Source organism: Ambystoma mexicanum, chromosome 1p (genome assembly GCF_040938575.1).
Source record: "Ambystoma mexicanum isolate Mex_15411 chromosome 1p, UKY_AmexF1_1, whole genome shotgun sequence".
Classification (NCBI taxonomy): domain Eukaryota; kingdom Metazoa; phylum Chordata; class Amphibia; order Caudata; family Ambystomatidae; genus Ambystoma; species Ambystoma mexicanum.
Window position 1 is genome coordinate 781,577,699 of NC_090921.1, and position 23,146 is coordinate 781,600,844.

Consider the following 23,146-nt stretch of genomic DNA (forward strand, 5'->3'; position numbering starts at 1 on the left):
TGTAGTCTCTATTCCTCTTTCCCCGGATGGGGAGGAGGATAGAATGAAGGTAGAGTAATCTTCTGAGTAATGTGAAATTCCGAAACTACCTTTGGGAGGAAGTTAGGCTTCACCTGTAGCACTACTTTGTCCTTGTGAAAAGTTGTATGAGGAGGTTTACAAGACAGGGCTTGTATCTCGCTAACCCTTCTAGCAGATGTTAATGCTACCAATAAAACAGTTTTGAGGGTAAGAAACTTCAATGAACAAGAGTGGAGTGGTTCAAAAGGAGCACCTTTTAGGAAGTTTAAAACTAGATTTAAGTCCCATAAGGGAACTTGGAATGGTCTTGGAGGGTAAACATTAGTTAGACCTTTCAGGTATTGTATTACCAATGGAATTTTGAAATACGATGGCTCCTCTGCAGTGCGCTTAAAGATCGATAGCGCTGCGAGATAGCCCTTAATAGTGCCAATTTGAAGGCCCGTTTTGCCAAATAAAGTAAGAAGGATAACACTGCAGGTGTACCACATGAAAAGGGTTCGATATTCTTTTCTCTGCACCAGATGCAAAATGTATTCCAACGGCAGCCGTATAGAGTCTTAGTTGCTGGTCTTCTGGCCGAAAGCAACACCTCCATGACGTCATCTGGAAGGTCCCAATCCTTGTACCTCAACCTTTCAGATACCAAGCGTGAAGGTTGAGGGTCTTGATGGCTGGATGGAGAACCTGACCTCCCTTCTGCAAGAGAAGATCCTCTCTGTACTGTAGACGAATTGGAGGACAGATGGACATGTCCAGAAGGTCCGGGTACCACGTTCTCCTGGCCCAATCCGGGGCAATTAGGATCATGGTCTTCCGAAACCTTCTCAACCTCCTGATCATTTGAGGAATGACGGGGACCGGAGGAAACGCGTACAGAAGTGGGAACTCCCAGTCCACTACGAACGTGTCTCCTAGAGCTCCTCTCGGGGGAAATTCCCTTGAGCAAAATCTGTCGCACTTCCTGTTGATACTGGTGGCGAACAGATCCACTTGAGGGGTTCCCCAAAGGGCGAAGATCTCTTGAAGGACTTCCTGAGCTATCTCCCATTCGTGGGAGACTGTGTTCTGCCTCCTCAGAGCGTCCGCTGTCAAGTTCTTCTCTCCGGCTAGGTGAATTGCCGATAGAGAGATTCCTTCCTGAATTGCCCAAAACCAGAGCTGCATCGCCTCTCTGCACAGTGGCACAGTGGCAGTGACCCTACGCCGCCTCTTTTGTTGAGGTAGTGCATGGCCACTGTATTGTCCGTCATTATCAGGACGTTTCTCCCCCGTACAGACGACAGAAAAGCCTTCAGTGCTAGTCTGATGGCTCTCAGCTCCAACAGGTTAATGTGTAGTCTGGACTCCGATGGAGACCAACGACCGCTGATGGTCAAGCCGTTGGCATGGGTTCCCCACCCCGTGAGTGAGGCGTCTGTGACTACTGTTATCTCCGGCCATGGTTGCCAAAACAGTTCTCCTTTCAAGATGTTCTCTGGAGAGGCCCACCATTGAAGGTCGTGGGCTACCTTGTCCGGAATCCGGAGGAGATCTGTCATCCTCCCTGAGAATTGTGACCACTGAGTCCTCAGTGTCCACTGAAGGGATCTCATTCTCAGGCGAGCCTCTGGCACAAGGAATCTGCAGGATGCCATGAGGCCTAGCAACCTCAAAAAGTCGTAGGCTGGGAGACGTTGGGCATTTTGAAACCTGGTGACCATCTGCAGAATATCTTGAGCCCTCACCTCTGGTGGCGAGGCTTTTCCCAGGGACGTGTCCAGGACTGCTCTAATGAACTGGAGTCTCATCTGTGACTTCTTTAAATAGAGGGAGAAGCCCAGCCTGTGAAGGGAGTGGCAGACAATCTAGATGGATCCGAGCTTGTTCCGAAGAAACTGCTCTGATCAACCAATCGTCCAGGTAGGGGTAGACGTGAATCCCGTCCCTCCTTAGACTTGCAGCCACAACCGACATTAGCTTGGTGAAGACCATCGGGGCGGAGGTCAGCCCAAACGGCAGAACTCGAAATTGATAATGAGAGTTGCCAATTGCGAACCTCAGGTACTTCCTGTGCTTGGGATGGATAGGCACATGGAAATAAGCATCCCGAAGGTCCAGAGATACCAACCAGTCCTGAAGCTGGAGGGCCTGAAGGATCTGAGAGAGAGTTACCATCTTGAACTTGTCCTTCCTGAGGAACTTGTTCAATTCTCGTAAGTCCAGGATGGGTCTCAATCCTCCGTCTTTCTTTGGTATGAGAAAGTAGGGGGAGTACCAGCCCTTGTTCCTGTCCGCTACAGGTACCGGTTCTATGGCACCTTTCTCTAGCAGGTCTACAACTTCCTGCAAGAGGAGCGGATCCGGCACTTTCAGAGAGCTGTTCCCCGGTGGATGTCTCTGAGGGATGCGTAGAAAAGGCAGGCAGTAACCTTGGGCAACTGTCTCCAATGCCCAAGCATCTGATGTAATAGCCTGCCATTCCGTCAAATGGTGAGTTAACCTGCCCCCTACAGGTGTCTTGTGATGGGAGACCTCAGAGTGGTTTGGGAGCGGCTGATGCAGTTGCCGAAGGTAAAGCGGCTCCTGCGGCTTTCTTTCCTTTACCCCGTCCACCACGGGTAAATTTTCCTTGGCCTCTTTGAGTCGGCCGTCCTCTGCCTCTTCCATATGAGGAATAATAGCGAAAGGACCTTCCTCTCCAAGATGATCCTGAGGGACGAAAATTAGTTTGTCGGATTGCAGCTCCTAGTGACTTAGCTGCTGCTTTAGATGTTTGTAGTTTTTCCAAACTGTCATCCGCCTTTTTACCAAATAGGGAAGAACCGTCAAAGGGCATATTTAAAAGTCTGGCCTGTACGTCAGAAGCAAAGCCGGACTTTCTCAACCACGCATGCCTGCGGATTGTGGTACTTGCCGCCATGGCCCTGCTGATACTGTCAGCAGAATCAATGCCAGTTTGAAGGGACTCACACATTGCATCTTTACCATCTCTGATGATATTTAAAAATGCGTCCCTTTCTTCTCCTTCCGGTATGCAGTCAGCCGCCGATGAAGCACACTCCCAAAGGGTGTGGCTGAACCTAGCGAGCGTACAAGTTGCATTAATAGATTTTAAAGCCATGCTACAGGCTGAGAAGACTTTCTTAGCCATGCCATCATATTTTTTATCATCCCTATCCTGAGGAGCAGTAGGGTAAGCAGAAGAACTGCCTGATGAAGTTGCAGCCTGGACCACAAGACTCTCTGGAGTAGGGTGCTTAGATAAGTATTCAGGGTCAGCAGCAGATACCCTATATTTCGCTGACAACTTCAAGTTAAGGGGGGATGCTCTGGTCTGTGAAATGGTATAAAACCCATCTCTAAGGCAGAGGGAGCCATCATCAGTGGCCTTGAAAAGATCGATGTCGTGGACGCCGATGTAAAAATCCTTGAAGGCGCTGACAAAGGCGTCGAGAAAACTGGAAGAGGCCTCGAAGAACTCGAGAGGATTGGAATCCTGCTCGAGGATGTCGACGACGTTCTCGACAGCGTGTCGGAGGCTCTCGGTGTAACCGTTGGCTGTGGAGTAGCCGTGGGTCTTTCTTTTATCGGCGTCGATGTCGGCGTCGACTCGATCGACGGATGCGTCGAAGAACCCTTCGATAATGGCGTCGATGGCGCCGATCTATGCTTCGAAGGGGCTTTCGACGATGGCGCCGAAGATGCTTTACTTCCCGATGGCTCATGGAGCTTTCGGGTCGACTCTTTCGCCGGGTGCTTCGACTTGCGGCGTTTAGATTTTTTGGGTTTTTCACCCGGGGTATCACCCTCAGCTGACTTCGAGGGGGACGAGGCATCTTTTGCCTGAATTCCTCCCACTCAGCTGGAGAGCTGTGTTTAGTGGGGCAATTTACTCTTTCAGGGGAACTAGAAGACGACGATAAAGGGGATCTTCTTCGTCTTTTTTTCGAGTGTCTAGACCTCGACGAGTGGTGGGAGCCACTTCGAGGCCTAGACCGAGAATGCTTTCGACGGTGAGGTGACGAATGTCTCGACTCTACCGCGGAAACTTTCGAGGAAGTTAAAATTGACTTACCTCTCTCGAGCTTCCCCTTACGCTCCTTCAAGGCTTTCGCCGTCATGTATAGGCATTCCTCACACTCCGAACACTGGTGTTCGATTCCCAGACACCACAAACAGATCCTGTGAGGATCCGTCAACGACATTTTCTTCCCACAGTCTCTGCATTTTTTGAAACCGGACCGAGGAGTCGTCGGGTCGGAGGAGGAAGCCATCGAGTACGAGTCGGTTTTCTCGAGGAAATATGAATATATATCGACTGATGAACTGAGCAACGGTATTCTGAGGCACACAAAGCGCGGAAAAACGGAACTGGACAACGGACGCTGCGCGTGGCCATTTATAGGCATGACGACGTCGGCGTCGATACGGTGGCCGTCGAGGAGCACCTACTCGACGGACGTCGACGCACAGCTCCCTCTACTGGGAAAAAATGTTCCGAGGCCAGCAAGCTGGAGATACAAATATCATAGATAAGGAATACGTCGGAGGACACAATCCCTTCGAAAAGAAGAGTTTGGTCACATATATATCAATGGAGCGCATCACGTACAATCTGCAGGGGAACTACCAAAAGTTCAGATAAGAGTGGGCTGTAACTCTGGAATACCTTCAAAGTGACTATATGGAACAGTGGTGCCCACACAAAATAAGGATACCTGATATTTTTAGTTAAGAGAATGGGAAGACAACCCGGAAAACTGAGTGGACAGGCGGACTATCCCGGGGGAGCGGTGGGGAGGAAGTGGGGAGGTTTATAAGTTCCTTGTTGTAAAATGAATAAAAATACTATTAAAAAAAAATAAAAATAAATAAAGGTGAAAACTATGGTGGCTGGAGTTGCAAGTTGAAAAACAGGTTTTCTGCTTGGAGGGGTGGCACCAAAAGGAGGGCTCTCTCTCAGCAGTTAATGACAACCCCCTGATAATTACTGGGTTGAACAGACTTTCGTCTCTGCTGGGACCCTGACAATGAAGCTCCCAGGGAAGGAAGTCTGAAGTGTGAAGGGGCAATAAAACGTCAATCAAGGGAGAAACCCCCACCATGCTCTGAAAGAAATGACAGTTGTCAGCAGTTGAAGGAAAAAGAAAAAAAATGACCCAGGGACAAAGGGACTGCCATTTGTTGCCAAAGACTTTCAGGAATAAACTTTAAAGGCTTCTATCTCTGCAGCAAGACTTTGAAAAATTGTAAACATTTAGCAGTTTAGAAGTGATTTTTTATGCTTTCTTTTGAGACATAGTAGAATTCCCCGACACCTTGGGGACAGAAAGGGCAAAGTATTGAGGATAAATAGAAAAGTATCAATGTTGCAAACATACATTTTTGTACATACGTCCCTTGGTATAATTCGCATCTGTGCATAAAGTTATGGCATTTTAGGCCACATCTTTAATGCTAAAAATCATCAAAATGCATCCGAAGGGCGAAACAAGGTCCCACAGACATGAGGATTGGACTGATATGTGCTACACAAAATATGTAACCTGTGTATATAGTTTGCTAGGAGATTGCAATTGTATAAATGTATGTTTTTGGTCAAATCGGATTTTAAATAAAGTAATTGTGGGAGTTTTTGGACATTGTAAAACTTACCTCATAAATCTGACATCATTCCCTTGGAAATCCAACCAGTTGAGAGCAAGGCAGAGACTAGTACCCCTGTCCAATCCAAGTATTTTAGAGGCGTGCTTAGTTAACCCTACCCAGCCTATACTTTGATGATGTTGTGATGCATGATAAATAAGGGTGCCTAACAAGACTCTAGACGCACACTCTCCCTGATTTCCTGCGCTGCGTTCCTGTTCCCGTCATCTTCCAGGTCCAGACTCCAACTACAAGGCCAAGCATTGCTGATCCTACTCCAGGGCCCACTGCAAAACCCAAGCAGAGCTGATCCCATTCCCACCAAGGCCTCAAATCTAAAAAAAACACTAAAACTCCCATTAATAAGGGGAAAGCTGTGGTACCTTTTGCATCCGGATCCAGCCTGGCTTGCTGGCACTCACTGCATGCTGCCGCAATCCTGCTACCCTGATGACCTGCAGTACCCAGTGACCGGAATTGCCCATCCAGTCCTTGCCAGCCGGTGACCAGGACCGCACAGCTGTTTGCCAGGTGCCCTGCCGTGTAGTGACCAGACCCGGTTGACTGTCCAAAAAGCCCAAAAGTAAAAAGTGGATTGTGAGTATTTCATCACCCCATAGAAATCCCTAGTATACCTTGCCTCATCCCACTCTATAGGTCATCCTATCCTTATCCTGATAACTTGTTCAACTGACAGAATTCTCTGTGCATTTTGTCATTAATCTCCAAGCATCAGTGCTATTTCTCTCTTCATTTCCGTCTTGCATAGATCATATGTCATTAGCGATATTTTGATCAAATAAAGTAATTTTCCTTAAAGAAAATGGGTGCACTGCATGAAGGGTTACATCTGCAGCATAACTTGGAGAATTCACGGGTCACGTTCCTCTTTTCTTAGTCCTTAAATCTAGTTTAAGTAAAACTGTTTGTTTCCCAAACTGATTTCCTTTCCAATTTCACCCTTCATTTTACTCAAAGCGCGCCTCCTTCTATATTGCATAATTCTTTCAATTTACCAGCAAGAGACTTACTTTCAATTCCCTTTTGTACCTGTGATATATATCTATTGCCCAACATAAAAACGGCACTCCAAATGAATGTATTTCACCCGTTTCTATTAAAAACAGTTTTGGTAAATGTAGGCGGAATTGCAAAAGTGAACATTTTAAACGTGTTATTTGACTGCAATCTGTTTTAAACTTTCCACTCATTTCTGAATTGTATGCTTTTGGTAATCCATCCTTTGTGACTGTTAGTATCTTTGCATTGTTGCTTTAGTAAGGAATCATATTGCTTCAAGGATTTTAACACATTCATTATTGATTTATCCATTTCCGAGTGCCATTTCACCACATTGGAAGGGGTTTAAAATCCGTTTTCTCTGTTATTTGGGGAGGGAAGGTCAGATTTATATTCCGTTTTCGGTTTCTTATTCCCGAGTACCTGCTGCTTCTTTGTTTCCACCCATAATCGATTATTGGTGGGTTGAGGGAACATTGCAGGGGGAAAGTCTAACTTGGGTACTATCTGTCCTAAATAAAAAAGTGCACCTATTCTGCTGTGCTGTGTATATGCTCCACTAAAAAGTCAAACCCAGTGCATTGCTCAAATTCTCATTGTAACTATCACCCCATTGGTGATTCGTGGCCCATATTAAAAAGTGTGTGATTTCTTTCGAATTTTAAATAATATTGCATTTGACCAACCAGCCTAGTTCATGGTCCAATGTGACCCGGGTATTTAAAAAGGGGTGTGATATGAGTGGTGTATCATCTCAAAATTGAATCCACATAAATAAGGAGAAAAGCACCTCAGTTAGGTGCTTCATACTAGGCCGAGACCTAGGTGTGCGTGTCGCCTGATTGAAATCCTTAACAAACCGCCTCTTTTTGTGAGGTAGTACATGGCCACTGTGTTGTCAGTCCTTATCAGGACATTATTTCCCCGTACAGAGGGCAGGAAGGCCTTCAGCACAAGTCTGATCGCCCTCAGCTCTGAAAGATTGATGTGCAGTTTGAACTCCGATGGAGACCAACGACTGCTGATTGTCAGATCGTTGAAGTGGGCTCTTCACCCTGTGACTGAGGAGTCCGTAACTACCGTTCTCTCCGGACATGGTTGCCAAAAACGGTTCTCCCTTCAGAATATTGTTCTTGCAGGCCCACCACAGGAGATCCTGTGCAACCCTGCTCGGAACCTGAAGAAGGTCGGACATCTTGCCCGAGAATTGAGGCAACTGTCCTGAGAGCCCATTGAAAGAATCTCATTCTCAGGCGAGCCACTGGCACCAGAAAAATGCAGGATGCTACGAGGCAGAGCAACCTCAAAAGGTTTAAGCCAGAAGACGCTAAGCACTCTGGAATTTGGTGACCAGCTGCAGAATGTTTTGAGCCCTCACCTCGTGTGGTGAGGCTTTTCCCACAGATGCATCCAGGAGCGCTCAAATGAATTGGAGTCTTTGAGATGGTATCATATGGGACTTCTTGAAATTGAGCGAGAAGCCCAGTCTGTGGAGAGAATGACAGGATATGCAGACATATTCCATGGCCTGTTTGGGAGAACAAGCCCTTTTCAGCCAATTGTCCAGGTCCAAGTAGGGGTAGACTTGAATCTCCCCCCTTTCCTCAGACTCGCTGCCACCACCGCCGCCATCAACTTGGTGAAAACCCTTGCAGCGGTTCTCAGCGCGAATGGCAGAACTCGAAACGGATTATGAGAACCGCCAAAAGCGAACCTCAGGTACTTTCTGTTCTTGTGATGGATAGGCACAAGAAAGTAAGTATCCTGACGGTTCAATGACACCATCCAATCCTAGAGCTGGAGGGCCTGAAGGATCTGAGGAAGAGTGACCATCTTGAACTTGTCCTTCCTGAGGAACCTTCTCAAGCCTCTCAAGTCCAAGATGTGTCTCAATCCTCTGTCCTTCTTTTGGATTAGGAAATAGGGAGAATACCCCCCTTTGTTCCTCTCCATCACAGGTACTGGTTCTATAGTACATTTCTCTGGCAGGCTCAAAACTTCCAGCAAAAGGAATTGATCCAGAACTTTGGACAAGTGGCGCTCCGGTGGATGATCCTGAGGCCCTTTTAAAAAGGAAAGGCAGTAACCCTGGGCTCCTGTTTTTAACGGCCACGCATCGGAAGTAATACCTCGCCATTCTTTCAGATGCTGTGAGAGTCTGCCTCTCTCACTGGGGTCTTGTGGGCTAAGGCCTCAGAGAGGTTTTGAGGCAGCTGAAGCAGCGGATGATAAGTTAGCTGTTGCTTCGGCAGACTTTGCACCTCCCCTCGTCCACCACGATGGAATATACTTTGGCCCCTCTCGCTCTTCCAACTGAGGAGTAGAAGCTAAAGGACCTACGCCCTTTAAGATGAAGATGGTCAACTGGGGTGAGATAGCTGAGGCTGTCTGAAAGCGGCACCAAGGGATTTGGTTGTCACCTTCCAGGTCTGCAGCTTCTACAGGTTTTCGTCAGCCTTGCTGCCAAACAGCCATGCTGTCAAAGGGCATGGTGAGGAGCCGAGACTGCACGTCTGGTGCCAAGCCTGACTTCCTCAACCAGGCAAATCTGCGTATTACAGTGCTTGCCACCATGGCTCTGCCGATGCCATCAGCTGAGTCCAGTCCTGATTGAAGAGACTCACAGCCTCCTTACCGTCTCTTACCATATACAGGAAGCTGTCTCTTTCTTCGCCTTCGGGAACATGATCAGCCGCCATTGCTAAACAGTCCCACAGGGTGAATGTAAACTTTCCTAGGGCGCAAATGGCGTTTGCAGACTTGAGAGCCATGCTCCTAGCAGAAAATACCTTAGTAGCCCAAGCGTCGAAAAGCGTATCATCCCTGTCTGATGGGAAGGTTGGGTATGCAGCCACTTTAGAATTAGACGACACTGCTTGAACCACCAGGCTCTCTGGTGTTGGCTGCTAAGATAAGTAGCTAAGAGGGCTACTTGAAGGTCTATACTTTTGGGTTAGGTTCTTAATAACCACTGGACTAGATTCTGGAACCTCCAATTTGCCATAACCCTTTTTTGGAGGGCAACATGAAAAGTATGGGATCCTTCCGTGGACCTTTGTCAAGAGTGTCCGTTAGGCCGTCTTGCTCGAATGGTGGTGCAGGTCCGACCATCCCAGTAAATCCGTAACCCTAGTCATAAACTGCGTATAAAAGGCATCAGCATGGTCTGCCGGGTCTGGCTTGCCAAACAAGCTCTGGTGAGGGTCAATCACACTAGCTTTTTGAAGATTTTCATATACATCTTTTAGCCTAGACTCTTCTGAGATAAGAGCATCTGGAACATTTGGAGTGCCAAACACCAAACCAAAAGGAGGAGTGCCCTGGTCCGACGGCTCGTGATCTTCATAAATAGAGGTTAAGGATTTAAAAAAATCCTTCCTTGGCAAAGGATTGTATGATTTTTCTACTTCCTTTGTAATTACTGGTATTTTTTAGGGCAAATGCACCGATGGCGTCAATGGTCTCGATGCTAATGGTGTCAATGACTGACGATTTATGCGTCAATTTTGCTGTCGACTGAACCCTCAAAGGCCTTGACCCTCAACTCGATGGAGTCTTTGATATTTTTTCATTGTGTCGAGACCGCTGCGCTTCGAGGGATCTCGGGCCTGCGTCCCGGGCTCGATGGTGCGCATGATTTGGCCTTAGCTCGTTCTCTGTCGGCTTTGGAAGTCTCGACAGGAGCATGGCATTTTTCAGGGGGTCGGGGCTTCCTTCTCGAATATTTTAAGCATTTACTATCTGAATTCCTCCCACTGAGCTGGAGTGGAGGATTTGGTTGGACAGGATATGCTTCTCTCGGGAGAAGATTCAGAAGAAGTAGAAGGCGTTCTATAGTGCCTTTTCTTCAATTTCCTCGATGAGGACGAAGAATGGTGCGATCCGCTCCTGGAGCGTGAACGTTTCTTCAATCTTTTCCTTTGAGGACAGACGTCTCTCGACTTATCGGACCTACCCACCGCTTGTTTCCCTTTACGCTATTTCACAGCCTTACCAGTCATGGATTGACAGGCCTCACAGTCTGCCGTCCTATGCTCCACACCAAGGCACCACAGACACACTTAGTGAGGATCCGTGAGTGACATTTTGGCAACGCAGTCGCTCTTTAGACATTTTTTTAACCCCATCTTCGGGGTTGATGGAGTTTGAGACAAAGTCATCGTACTCTATAGCAGTTCTGACTAGAACTGAAGCACGCTTCTCGAAGCGTTGCTTCTTGCAGAAAAACAGAACCGACGCCAATGGGCGCGGCACATGCTATATATACAAACGAAGACGTTGACCCTGGAATGGAAGCCCTCGAGGGACATTGAGTTGACCGCATCGATGCACAGCACCCTCTGCTGAAAAAAATAATTTGGAAGTAGCTGAAGGTGGAAGGATATCTATCTAAAGATGAGGAATATGTGGGAGGACACAATCCATTCGAAATTGTGTTGGTAACAGCCTGTCCTAACCTATGACCAGCATAGCCAACTAAAAGTTGGCCATCTTGTCTGACTTCTGCAAGTCTGCTAATATAAAAGCTCAAAGCTCTCTTGGGATCTAAACGATGCAGACTCTCTTCATACTTGGAAGGATGAGGTGGTGGATAAAAGGCTGTAAGAACTATTATTTGTGTCGGGTGACATTCGGCACCACCTTAGGAAGAAATTAAGGGTGAACCGTCAAAACAATCTTTTCCTTATAAAAAGTAGTAAATGGTGGTTTGCATGACTAAGCCTGAAGTTCGTTTACTATGCAAGCAGAAGTGATTGCTATAAGAAAAACCATATTCAAAGTTAACATCCTAAGTAGACATGAATGAAGAAGTTGAAACCGGGATCCAATTAAGAAATGCAATGCTAAATCAAGATCCCAAACCTGGACAATAAAACGTACTTATGGGAAGATGTTTGTCAGTCCCTTTAGGTACTGAATAACAATGGGAACTTTAACGTAAGAGCCTTGCTCAGGCGAGGGCTTGAAAATCGATAGCGCAGCCAGATAACCTTTTAACAGTGGACACCTGTAGCCTCTGATGTGCCAGATGTAACAAGAAAGAGAACACAGAGGTTGTCACACAAGAAAAGGGTCTATATTTTTAACTCTGAACCAGTTGCAAAGCTTGTTCCAACAGCAGCAGTAAAGAGCTTTTGTTGCTGGTCTTCTGGCCAAAAGCAAAACCTCATTCACATCTTCCGGGAGATCCCAATCCTTGTATATCAATCTTTCAGAAACCAGGCGTGAAGGTCCAGAGTTCTGATTGCTGGATGCAGAAGGTGGCCTCCTCCTTGAGTGAGCAGGTATGCTGTTTGGGCAAGACGGATTGGAGGGAAGATGGACATGTCCAGAAGTTCTGGGTACCAGGTCCTCCTGGCCCAATCCGCAGCAATCAGGATCATGGATTTCCAGAACTTCCTCAAGCACCTGATGAAATGTGGGATGACAGGAACCAGGGAGAACCCGTACAGAAGTAGATAATCCCAAACCACCACGAACATGTCCCCCAGAGCTCCTCTCGGTGGAAATTCCCTGGAGCAGAACAGGTCCCATTTGCAGTTGATACTGGAAGTGAACAGATCCACTTGAGGGGTTCCCCATCTCTAGAAGGACTTTGTGAGCTTACTCTTAAGAGTGGAAGATTATGCGCTGCCTGCTCAGAGCATCTGCCGCTGTGTTCTCCTTTCCAGCTAGGTGAACGGCCGATAGAGAGATTCCTTCTTGCAGTACCCAAAAGCAGAGCTGTATTGCTGCTCTTCACAGTGGTAGTGGCCATACACCACCTCTCCTGTTGAGGTAATGCATGGCCACAGCCACTGTGTTGTCTGTAATTATCAAGACGTTCTTCCCCCTGTACAGACAGTAGAAAGGCCGTCAGCGCCAGCCTTACTGCCCTCAGCTCCAACAGATTTATGTGTAGTTTGGACCCCGAAGGACACCAACGACCACTGATTGTTCATATGAGCTCCCCATCCTGTGAGGAAGGCGTCCAACTACCGTAATTTCTGGCCACAGTTGGCAAAAAGGTTCCACTCATCACATTCTCCTCGCAGGCTCACCACAGAAGATCCTGTGCGACCTTGCTCGGGACCTGAAAAAAGTCTGTCATCCTGCCTGAGAATTGTGACCATTATGATCTGAGGGCCCAATGGAGGGATCTCAGACCGGCCACTGGCACCAGAAAACGCAGGATGCCATAAGGCTGAGCAATCTCAGAACATCCAAGGCGGGGAGATGTTGGGCACTTTGAAACTTATTTATCATCTACAAAATAAGCTGAGCCCTTACCTCTGGGGACAAATCTTTCACCAAGAAAGAATCCAGGACTGCTCCAATAAATTGAAGCTTTTAAGAAGGGGTCATATGGTACTTCTGAAATTGACGGAGAAGCCGAGTTTGTGGAGGGAGTGGTTGGAGCTGCTGAGTACCCCACAGCTTGTTCGGGAGAAGGAGCTCTGATCAGCCAATCGTCTAGGTAGGGAAAGATATGAATCCCTCCCCCCCTTAAGATTCATGGCTACCACCGGCATCAACTTGGAAAGACCCTCGGGCTGAGGGGAGCCGAAAGGCAGAACTTGAAAGTTAGAACTTCCAATGGAAAACCCCAAGTACTTTCTGTGCTTGGCATGTATGGGCACATGAAAGTAAGCATCCTGAAGATCGAGTGACATCATCCAATCCTGAAGCAGAAGGGCCTGGAGGATCTGCAAAAGAGTTACCATCTTGAACCTGTCCATCCTGAGGAACTTGTTCAGGCATCTCAGGTCCAAGATGGGTCACAGACCTCGGCCCATTTTAGGAATCAAAGAGGAGTACCATCCCTGGTTCCTATGCGCTACATCTACCCGTTCTATTGCATCTTTCTCCAACAGGGAGAGAATCTCCTGCAGAAGCAGCTGATCTGGTTCCCATAAGGATTGAATGCTTGGTGGAAAATCTGGAAGCCTTTTTAAGAATGGGAGATAGTAACCATGGGCTACCATTTGCAGTGCCCAAGCATCTGAAGCAATGCCTCGCCATTCCTCTAGATCCTGTGTTAGTCTGGCTTCAACTACAGTCCTGTGGACCAAGGACTCAATATCACAATTGGTACAATTCACCCCCAATGTTAAGGTATGGAATGGACTCACCAGGACGGAGAAGCGATGCTCAAAGCACTTCACCAGGAAGGGAGAGTGCGTTGACTGGCCACAACAATCCCCAAGCTCTGCCTTGCTTTTTTTAACTGTAGTAAATTAGACCTTCCAAATGATGTACCTCACTAGATAATATGGAGAATAAAGCTAGAGGAGTCAATCTATGGAAAGGGCAAGGAATCCGCCAACCGGAAACAAGAAAAGAGTACCTCTCAGTTTTGCACTCTACTTTAAGAGCCAAGGTTTAGCAAGACAGGAAGGTGCACTAACCTTACTGTATACGGAATGTTGACAGCTGAGCTCTTGGTTAACTGGAATACATCTCATGGGCGTCTCCTAATAAGTTAAAGGGAAGCAATAAGAATAAGGAGACATTTTCCCTACAGGCCCCCACCCATCTGACCCAAGGATTGAATGTCTAAACCCCACTATTGTTCTCTTACCATATGGAGGCTGTGCTTTAGTCAGAGACGATCCAGGTGATAGAGCAGAGAGGAGCAAAAACGAAGGAAGGGAAGGTTAGTCAGGTACTTATCCCGGGCAGCATAAGGGACGCACCAGTGTCGGGCTGGTGCACGAGTATATCGACTGGAGAGCATCCAACATGTTTGGTGCACTTTACTGTAGTAAAATGAGGAAAAGGATAAGCCAAGCCGAAGGAAAGCGTGAATTAAAATTGCCGTGGGCGAAGAACAGAAGCAGTCCTTTAGCAAGCCGTGGTCGGATGAATCTGTGAGGTCGAGTTGCTGTGGGCGGAGAACAGAGGCAGTCCTTTAGCAAGCCGTGGTTGGATGAAGCAGTGAGGTCGAGTCACTGTGGGCGGAGACCAGAAACAGTCCTTTTTGCAAGCCCGTGTCGGATGGAGCCATAAAGTCAATTTGCCGTGGACGGAGAACAGGAGCGGTCCTTTTAGCAATGACAGAGTCGAAAAACCAGGTATGCAAATTAATGTGGAAACAATGAAACAGCTTAGAGACGTGAAACAATCAGAAGCACTGTCTCCTGTTTGCAAAAGGTTTAAATACGTCTAAGCCAACGTACTCTGGGAACATGAAGCGGGACCTCCCGTCACGTGGCCAGCAAGGGAATTATGACACCCTACGCAGCGTCTCTGGAATGCACAGTGTCTCAATGGAAACTTCCCTGGCAATCTCCATCGTGAGAAGAGCGGTCTGGCAGCCGTCCTATAAGCAAAATGCTGTTGCTCACGGTGTGAAACAGCAGACAGCTTGATCTTGGTTGTAAACGTGGTATACACCGAAGAAAAGTCAGCAGGCATGACACTCTGAGGTTTTGGTGGTGTGGCTGCAGCAGAGGCTAAAGAGGCAGAGGTTGTGTGGGTAGTCTTACCTCCACATCCTTGTGCACCATGAGATAATCTTCTCTGGTCTCTGAATGTGTCCCCTTGGTCTACAGACTGCTGAATAGAACCAAAAGGAATGGACTCTCCAACTCTGAAAGGTCAAATGGCCCTGTTCTGGTTGGTGAATTGCTGCACCTAGAGAGTTAGCAACCGTCTTGGATGCCTGCAGCTTCTCCATGTATGTCTAAGAGCCTAGTCTGAACATCTGGATGCGGCCGCTTGCACAACTAGACCTTCCAGATTAGAATGTCTGGATAGAAACTCCTGGTCTATATCTGAAGTGTTTACTGCTGGCATAGTGTCTGGCTTTTTCCAATTGTCAAGGATTCTCTTCTTCAAGGCTGTATGAAAAGGCAGAACAGGATCCTTAGGAGTACCTCTATCCAGGATGTCTGTCAGATCATCCTTTTCAACATCTGCAACAGGCCGACCCCAGCCCAGGTACTCCGTCACCCTACCCATGACAGACCAGACCTGTAAGAAGCATCAGATTGACCAGCTGAGTCTAGGATTGCAAACAGCGCTTCAGTCCAAGTATTCAAGCCACTAGCATCCTTTAAACAGTCAACTAGGTTGTGCAACCTAGCTCTTCAGGCACATTTTGAGTCCCAAACTCCAGTCCAAATGGAGCATCATTCACTTCCTCTTCAAAAATAGAGCCCATAGACTGGAAGAAGTATGTTCTGGTCAAGGGCAGAAGAGGAAGGTCGTGGCTTTAACTTTCCTCAAGTTATTGAATCCTTCGACATCTCTCAAGGATGCTTCTCACTCACTGCATGGGCACTTAGGCATGGGAGTAGCAGTTTTCAATGACTCCCTGTCAGGCTTGCGAGGCACAATGGGGTCAGACTCCTTTTCTTCCAATCAGCTTCAGACACCGATGGGCTAGGGAAACTTACACTTTCTCTGTCAGGTGAGGATGATGAAGGGGAGTGATTACAGCTCTTTGATCTTTTATGAGAAGACAACGAATGTCAATCACTCCTCGATATGAAGCACTTGGAATGTTAAGTGCGCTTCTTAGCTCTCTGAGGTGAGATGTCCCTCGATCTGTTCTCATTGGATGATCTCTTTTTAGACGGGGTGGCCAAAGGAGATTTGGATGGTGGCCTACCTAGGGCAAGTTTCTCCTTGCTCAATTTCAAGCCCTTAAAGGTCATCATCTGGCAAGAGCCGCGTTCATCGACCTTCTAATCCAACCCTAGACACCAGAGGCATAGCCTGTGCAGATCTGTAATTGCCATTTTTCGATACACAGTCCGCAGACCTACTGAATCCAGTCTTTGGAGTAAACAGATTTTGAGAAAAAACACAGTTGAAAATCGCTGAGGCGATCGGACCGTTCGAATCGTACTGTGCATGCAGAAAACCGAACTGAGGCACCCGGCGCAGTCCGTGCTATTTATACCAGTGTCAACGTCACGGCTGAGAGCAGGATTGACGCTGTCGAAAGGATCTCGAGTCGACGACATGGCATTTATAACACGCCTGTACACAAGTGTTTCTAGGTGCCCTCTGCTGTCGAAAGGTTTCTGAAGCTCCAAGCAGGATATCGGATATATCAAAGATGAAGAATCCGTGGGAGGACACGATCCATTAGAAGCAAGAAGCTACAAGGGACTCTCAAGTCTGACAGCCACAGAATAGAAAAACAACAGCTGCAAGGTGGTCAATGGAAGAGAAATAGTGGGTAGCAGGGACATCGGAGAGGGGGTGAACAACTGCACCATGGGGAGGACATGAACCGGTGCCCATTTCACATTCCTGATCAGAGTTTCTGCCATATTTCTTAATAATCCTCATATAGCTCCCCCGAATGGGGTTTTGATCGCACAACATGGCCGACATGACCACTGATGGTAAAAGGGGAACAAACCACTTTGCCGACCAGGGTACCATGGAAAAAAGGAACCTTACTTACCTTCTGCCATTTCGTCAATTCCAGAGATTTTCCCTGAAAAGGAGGATACGAGAAATGATCCTCCCAGCTCAGGAAAATGTTGCTGCACCAACAGCAGTCCTTCCACTTCTCCGGACCCATACACTCCAAGGGCAAGGTGTGAGGATCCGGAGTTGGCTAGTGCAGGATGAGAAACCAACCTCCCCAGGCATTAGTGGAGTAATGACTTGCTCATAGCTGGATGAAAGAAAAGGTGGAAGAAAAAAAAAATAATCGGATGGGAAAAACAGTGCAAAGGTGCACACACGTTGGAGGCTCCGATACAGACAAAGGGACTGGGGAGGAACGTCTAGGGGCAGTGCCTGAAAGGTTAAGGCCAGGTCACAGCTACACGGTTCAATCATTTTTAAGGAACTATTCTTGGCAATAATAAAGGCTCACATAATCATGATGGAAACTGTGTGCAGACAGGATATAGAGATCAGTGTCTACTAGGCAAGTAAGAGAAATGAGAAAGAATCTCTAAAACCAATTAGATCTATGTTAAGAGATGTTTGTCATGAACAACAAGATGTAAAAACAGAGGAGTACAATTGTAAACATAATGAAAGAAAATCGGATTAAACTGAATACTTGAGTGGCAGTAACAAGAGATATAGAAAAAGATACATTAAAGGGGAAAACACATCTCTTTCAAAAAACATGCACAAAAAAATAGAGATAATGAATCAAGTCCAGAGCCAATGATTATTTACAAGAATGGAGTATTGTAGCCACTGCCAAAAGGCTTGTACATTGCTAAAAGGTTTGTACAATTCAGCAGGATGTCTACCTTTAATGAGGAGCAGACATTTGATCTTGGTGCATTACTTTTCTTGCAAGTCTCTACTACCAGCCAAAAAATATTTAAAAAGGTGTCAGTCTGCACAGGCATCAGGATAAAGATTTCAGCTTTATATTCCTTAACTTTATTCAGATTTAGTCCACGACATTCATGCCAGGCCAGTCTTTAAAAATTGTATTCCTCTGCATAAGCTGATGCACTTTAAGGACGAAACCATGTGCCCCTTCAAAACATCGGGCTGTTTTGCAGTTTTCAACACAACCACCTTTCTGGTTTCTATTCTAGTATGCATGAGTATGTCGCATGCAGGACTGTTCCGGTTTACGCTACACAGGCTGTTGTCTCAAGGAAAAATAAGACACTGATCTGCACTATCTGTAGGAGTTAAAAACAGAATACTCTTTCGAAAATACAAAAGGAAAATCCCACCTTGGCAGTACAACAGAGTTCTCCAAGAACAAGTAGTGCATTATGTTTTTAGGTGCTCTTTCTTACGAGTAAATTGGTGCTCAGAGGAACTAGATTGTACAATATTTTTCTGAGCCTTATGCAGGGGAGAGGGAGTCGAGTTGGGCAATCGCAAATAAGCGGATCATCCAGTTTAGTCATTGCTCACATGAACCATGTCTGAACACAAAGTGGTTTCGGAACTTACCAATATTAGCTTTATTCGTGTTAGTCACTGCTGCCACGAATGTGCGATTGCCGGAAGACCTTCCTACTCAACTACCCACACACTATAAGCATCTGTGGCAAGCTACCATTTGCTAATTGATTGGTGTAGTGCTAAACACACAGAGTATCTCAGCAAGACCTCATGCCCGGCCTCCTCTCCTCAAGGCATTATTCAGCTAAGAGAAAAGCAGTGACAGGAGGGTACTGCAGAGGAGACAGCAAGATCATATCAGTGGGGAAAGAACAAAGATAACTATAAGTGAGACAGTGGAAGAAAAGAGCTAGGGGTCAGAAGATGGAGAGAGCATAGTCACTTCTCAGAGCCTGTATATCACATAAATATAATTAACAGAAAGAATAGGTACTGAATTAACGAGAATTTTTCAGGTGAAGGAAGCCAAAACAGCATGCGAGGGTGCCTGTGTGACTCTTATTGATTACCTTCTCCAGCTAGGCTCTGGTGGCGGCATCAGGTAGGCTGAGCTGTAAGGAGAGCTGTCAATGTGAGCAAAAAGGTTAAGGAACAATTTGGAAAAACATTGTGAAGAGGTTAATAGCTCACTGAAGAAGCAAAGAGCACATAGCTGCCACAAACCCAGGGCATATGGGGGTACATGAAGGTTTCTATAACTGGGAGGCAAGAAAGCAAGTTGGCGCAACAGATGGAAGAGTGAGCTTAAAATAGATGAAGTTGGGGTGAATGTGTAAGGTGGGCAGGGGAGGGGTGAGGAGGTAACAGGGTAGCATTTCAGGCACCTACTAGCCAAGCAATGGTTAGTGTTGTTTCTGGAACGCAGCAATACAAAAAAAGACAAGCACAGGCCAAACACAGGAATTAGTCCACGGATAATGCTACAATCAAGTGTTACAAGTCAGGCTCTAACTGCTGATGGTCACACAGCCCAGACTGCACCCAGGAAAATAATTAAGGCCATATTCTCCCCAGATAAGAAGCCCAGCCGTGGCACTGGCACAGTTAGGCATGCACATGCCTGAAAGACATACTATCGAGCAAAGGATATCTGACGCATGTATCTCCGGAGAGGGGAAATCATCCGTCGTGGGTCTCGATGCGCTCTCTCCACAAGGCCATGATGCCGCGTGCTACGTGCTGAGTCTAAAGGAGAGTGTAATGGTCCCTAAGAAAAGGAAATAAACACGATTTTGTCAAGTCTAGAAAGAACAATAAGCAGCACCAACAGTTCAGCACATAAAATGCAACCAGTCATTCTGAGAAAGCAAACATTCAGCCTTCACAACACCATGGTTGACACATCGATTGGACCAGACGGTCACATAATTCGCACATGGCAACTTTGCACTAACGTCTGGGCCCAGCAAAAGTTGAGATCAACACCTAAGCAAGGCAAAAACAACTTTGGTAAGCCACAAATAGAACTATGATTAAACACAGAGGTATGTTAGGTTACCTGTGAAATACACTGTGAATCTCAATCACAATACTTTAAGGCCAAGATAAATACTTTAGTACTCACATCTAGCTACCACCGAGAGGTGCCAAACATCCATCAAGTCCAAACCAGGCAACCCAATGTCTAAAGCATAAGACTTCATTTACCTCTAAATAACCCAATGCACTGCATATGGGATCAAACCACTTCCCAGAACCATTTCAAAATAACGGTATCCATCCACAACAAAATTGCCTTCTTCTGAGCAACACAGCAAATGCTGCCTCAAACTGAAAAGCAATCACCAAACACCATCTGCGACAGAATAACATTCATTGGACGCAGTCTACCAATGGCCAGCTCTTAGCATATATAACTTCTCAGAGGTGAAGCCAACCAACGCTATGCTCAAGAGTACAACATCCACAGAATATCCTCTGTCAAACAGCAATAGAAAATCCACAAATCGGCACCTATCCAAAATCTCCCAGACTAAATCCTTTCTTTTGCCAACAGAATGCCACGTGCCTCCCACCCCCAAACATTACATTACAAAAAATGTAGACACCCAAAACACGGTGGGCAGTCATAATGTCGACAGTAAAAATATCGACAGTCAAAATTTCGAAAAATAAATGTCGAAAACAATAATGTCGACATTTTTTCAATATTTTTTCGAAATTTTCTATTTATTGTATAAATAGATAAATATATAACTAAAACGTGTTGAGTATGAGGGGTGAGAGGGTGGTGGGGGGTTTGGGGGTGGCAGGGGGTGTTGGGTGAGGGGGGTTGGGGGGGACACCCCCATAGTTAATGATACTCTTTTTATTTATTTAATTATTGAATGAATAAATAAATAAATATATAATTACTATGTGTTGAGAATGAGGGGTGAGAGGGTGGTGGGGGGGTGAGGGGGGGTTGGGGGGGACCCCCCCATAGTAAATGATACTCTTTTTGTTTATGTATTTATTGAAAAAATAAATAAATATATAATTAGAATGTGTTGAGTATGAGGGGTGAGAGGGTGGTGGGGGGTGTGGGGGGGGTGGTAGGGGGGTGTTGGGTGAGGTGTTGATAGTTCTAATTGACATTTTTTTTCTAAAAAATGACTCTTTACATTATATGTATAGGATGTCGACATTATTGTTTTCGACATTTTTTTTCCGACATTTTTGTTTGTCGACATTTTTTTTTCAACATTATGACTATAAACCCCAAAACACATTCTCCTACAGAACAGCACCCAATAAATGTTAATTTTGACACCGTAAAAAAATTGATACATCCCACAAAACAGCCCACAAAGCTACATCCACCAAATGCCTTCTACCACAAAGTTGCATCCAACAACCACCTGCAAAGCAGAACCTAAACAAGAATAAAATCTTACCCGCTGTACGCCTTCTCCCACAGAAAATGCTGCCTACCACAGAATGGCAAACACAAACTGCATTCTCCCATTAACAAACTAACCAAACAAAAGCTTGCACAAAGCCCCATGCAGCAAAAACCTCCACCAGAGTAAAACCCACAAAATATATTCCAATGTAGCTAAACAAAAAAAAGCAACACCCAAATGGTGAAACCCAGCACTGACCACCCAGGACAGAGAAGTACTTGCAAAAGGCTTTTCCCCTCAGTGTAGCACGGTAAATTATAAGTTACTCACCGTAGTGACTAACATACTCCTAGTCCATAGTCCCCTTTCCTGCATACTGTACGGGGCATCCCTCGCTAGGGACGGGAGACAACCTTTTTCACCATAAAAAATCTTCTTCCCCTTTAAATTTAGAGGGACACAGGGGCACGGCCCTAGGAGCATGCCTTCTCCTGACTACGCCCACTGGCGCCACTCCTCAGTCCCCTATGGCGCATCAACAATATTACCTTTGCCTAATGACACCAGTTTTATTTGGAGGAGGATGGTGCGACGTATGGAGGAAAGGGGACTATGGACTAGGAGTACGTTGGAAACTACGGTGAGTAATTTATAATTACTCCTATGTCCCGTCCCCTTTCCTCCATACTGTATGGGCGATTACAACTGAATGTAGCCCCGTGGTGGAGATGTGACCCTCCTAAGAAAACAAGTTCCTTAATAGTGCCTGGCCAAATGCTGCGTCTAACCTGGAGCTGGCATCCAAGCAGTAGTGCTTGCAGAAGGCCTAAGGCGTAGCCCATGTAGCGGCCTTGCTGATGACCAGCCACGGAACGTGTCTCTGGAAGGCAACTGCCATGGCTCCGATATCGTGGGCATGCATATTTGCCAGAAGGGGTTTGTGCTGCCCCTCATAGGCCTCCTTGACGGCCGTAACCATCAATCTTACTATGGAGGCCCTGGAAGCCTCGCTTTGACCCACCAAAGGTGACAAAGAGAGCCTCTGATTTGCAGAAGCTCTTGGTTCGGTCCAGGTAGAATTTTAGAGTGCGCCTAACATCTAGCAGTGCAGTACCGTCTGAGCTTCGTCCTTGGGGTCCGCAAAGAAAGTAGGTAGCACTATCTCCTCATTCAGGTGAAACGAGGATACTGGGTAAGAATGCAGGGTGAGTTCTAAGGACCACCTTGTCCTTATGAAAAGTAGTGCAAGGCTCTGAAGCAACCAGTGCCTGGATTTCACTGACCCTGCGGGAGGGCTGTCTTAATGGTGACTAGCCTGATGTCCACGGACGGCATAGTGTGCGAGGTGAGCTGAGAAGGATAGCACATCGTCCAACGTGCAGGTCAGCGGCTTAACCTCCTTAGATTCTGCCCAGTGACAAAACCTAGTCCACTTGCTTTTGTACTGGCTCCTGGTAGCATCGCTCCTAGCGCCCTGTATGATGTCTAGGTTAGCCTGTGACAGATGCAGATGCTTTAGTGTGACATGTTCAGGAACCACGCTGCAAGGGATAACTTCTGGGGGGTGGGGTGGATGGCCGTGCCTCCTTGCTGAAATAGTAGGTGAACTCGGCCCAGTGGAAGGTGCATTGGGGCTGATCCGAAAGGCTGAGCGGTTCCGAGAACCAAGGAGCTATCAGAATGATACAGAGGTGCCGGGACGCCCTTATCTTGCAGATTACCCTGTGTACCAGTGAAGTGGGAGGGAAGGCATATGCGTTCATGTTGTTGCACTGTATCTGCATCGCATCGCCCAGAGAGCCCCAGCCCTGTCCCTGCCA

General features: G+C 46.6%; 1 protein-coding gene across 8 annotated transcripts in view; it reads right to left on the reverse strand.

The window, feature by feature from the left end:
- CRTC2 (CREB regulated transcription coactivator 2) overlaps nucleotides 1–23,146 on the reverse strand; it is a 1,479,582-nt gene that overhangs the window by 1,070,402 nt on the left and 386,034 nt on the right. For all 8 annotated transcript variants that reach the window (XM_069651423.1, XM_069651414.1, XM_069651405.1 and 5 more), the window contains 2 exons: nucleotides 19,590–19,708; nucleotides 19,011–19,070 (listed from right to left, as the gene is read on the reverse strand). In XM_069651423.1, the coding sequence (XP_069507524.1) occupies nucleotides 19,011–19,070; nucleotides 19,590–19,708 (179 nt within the window). The remainder of the gene's footprint in view (nucleotides 1–19,010; nucleotides 19,071–19,589; nucleotides 19,709–23,146) is intronic.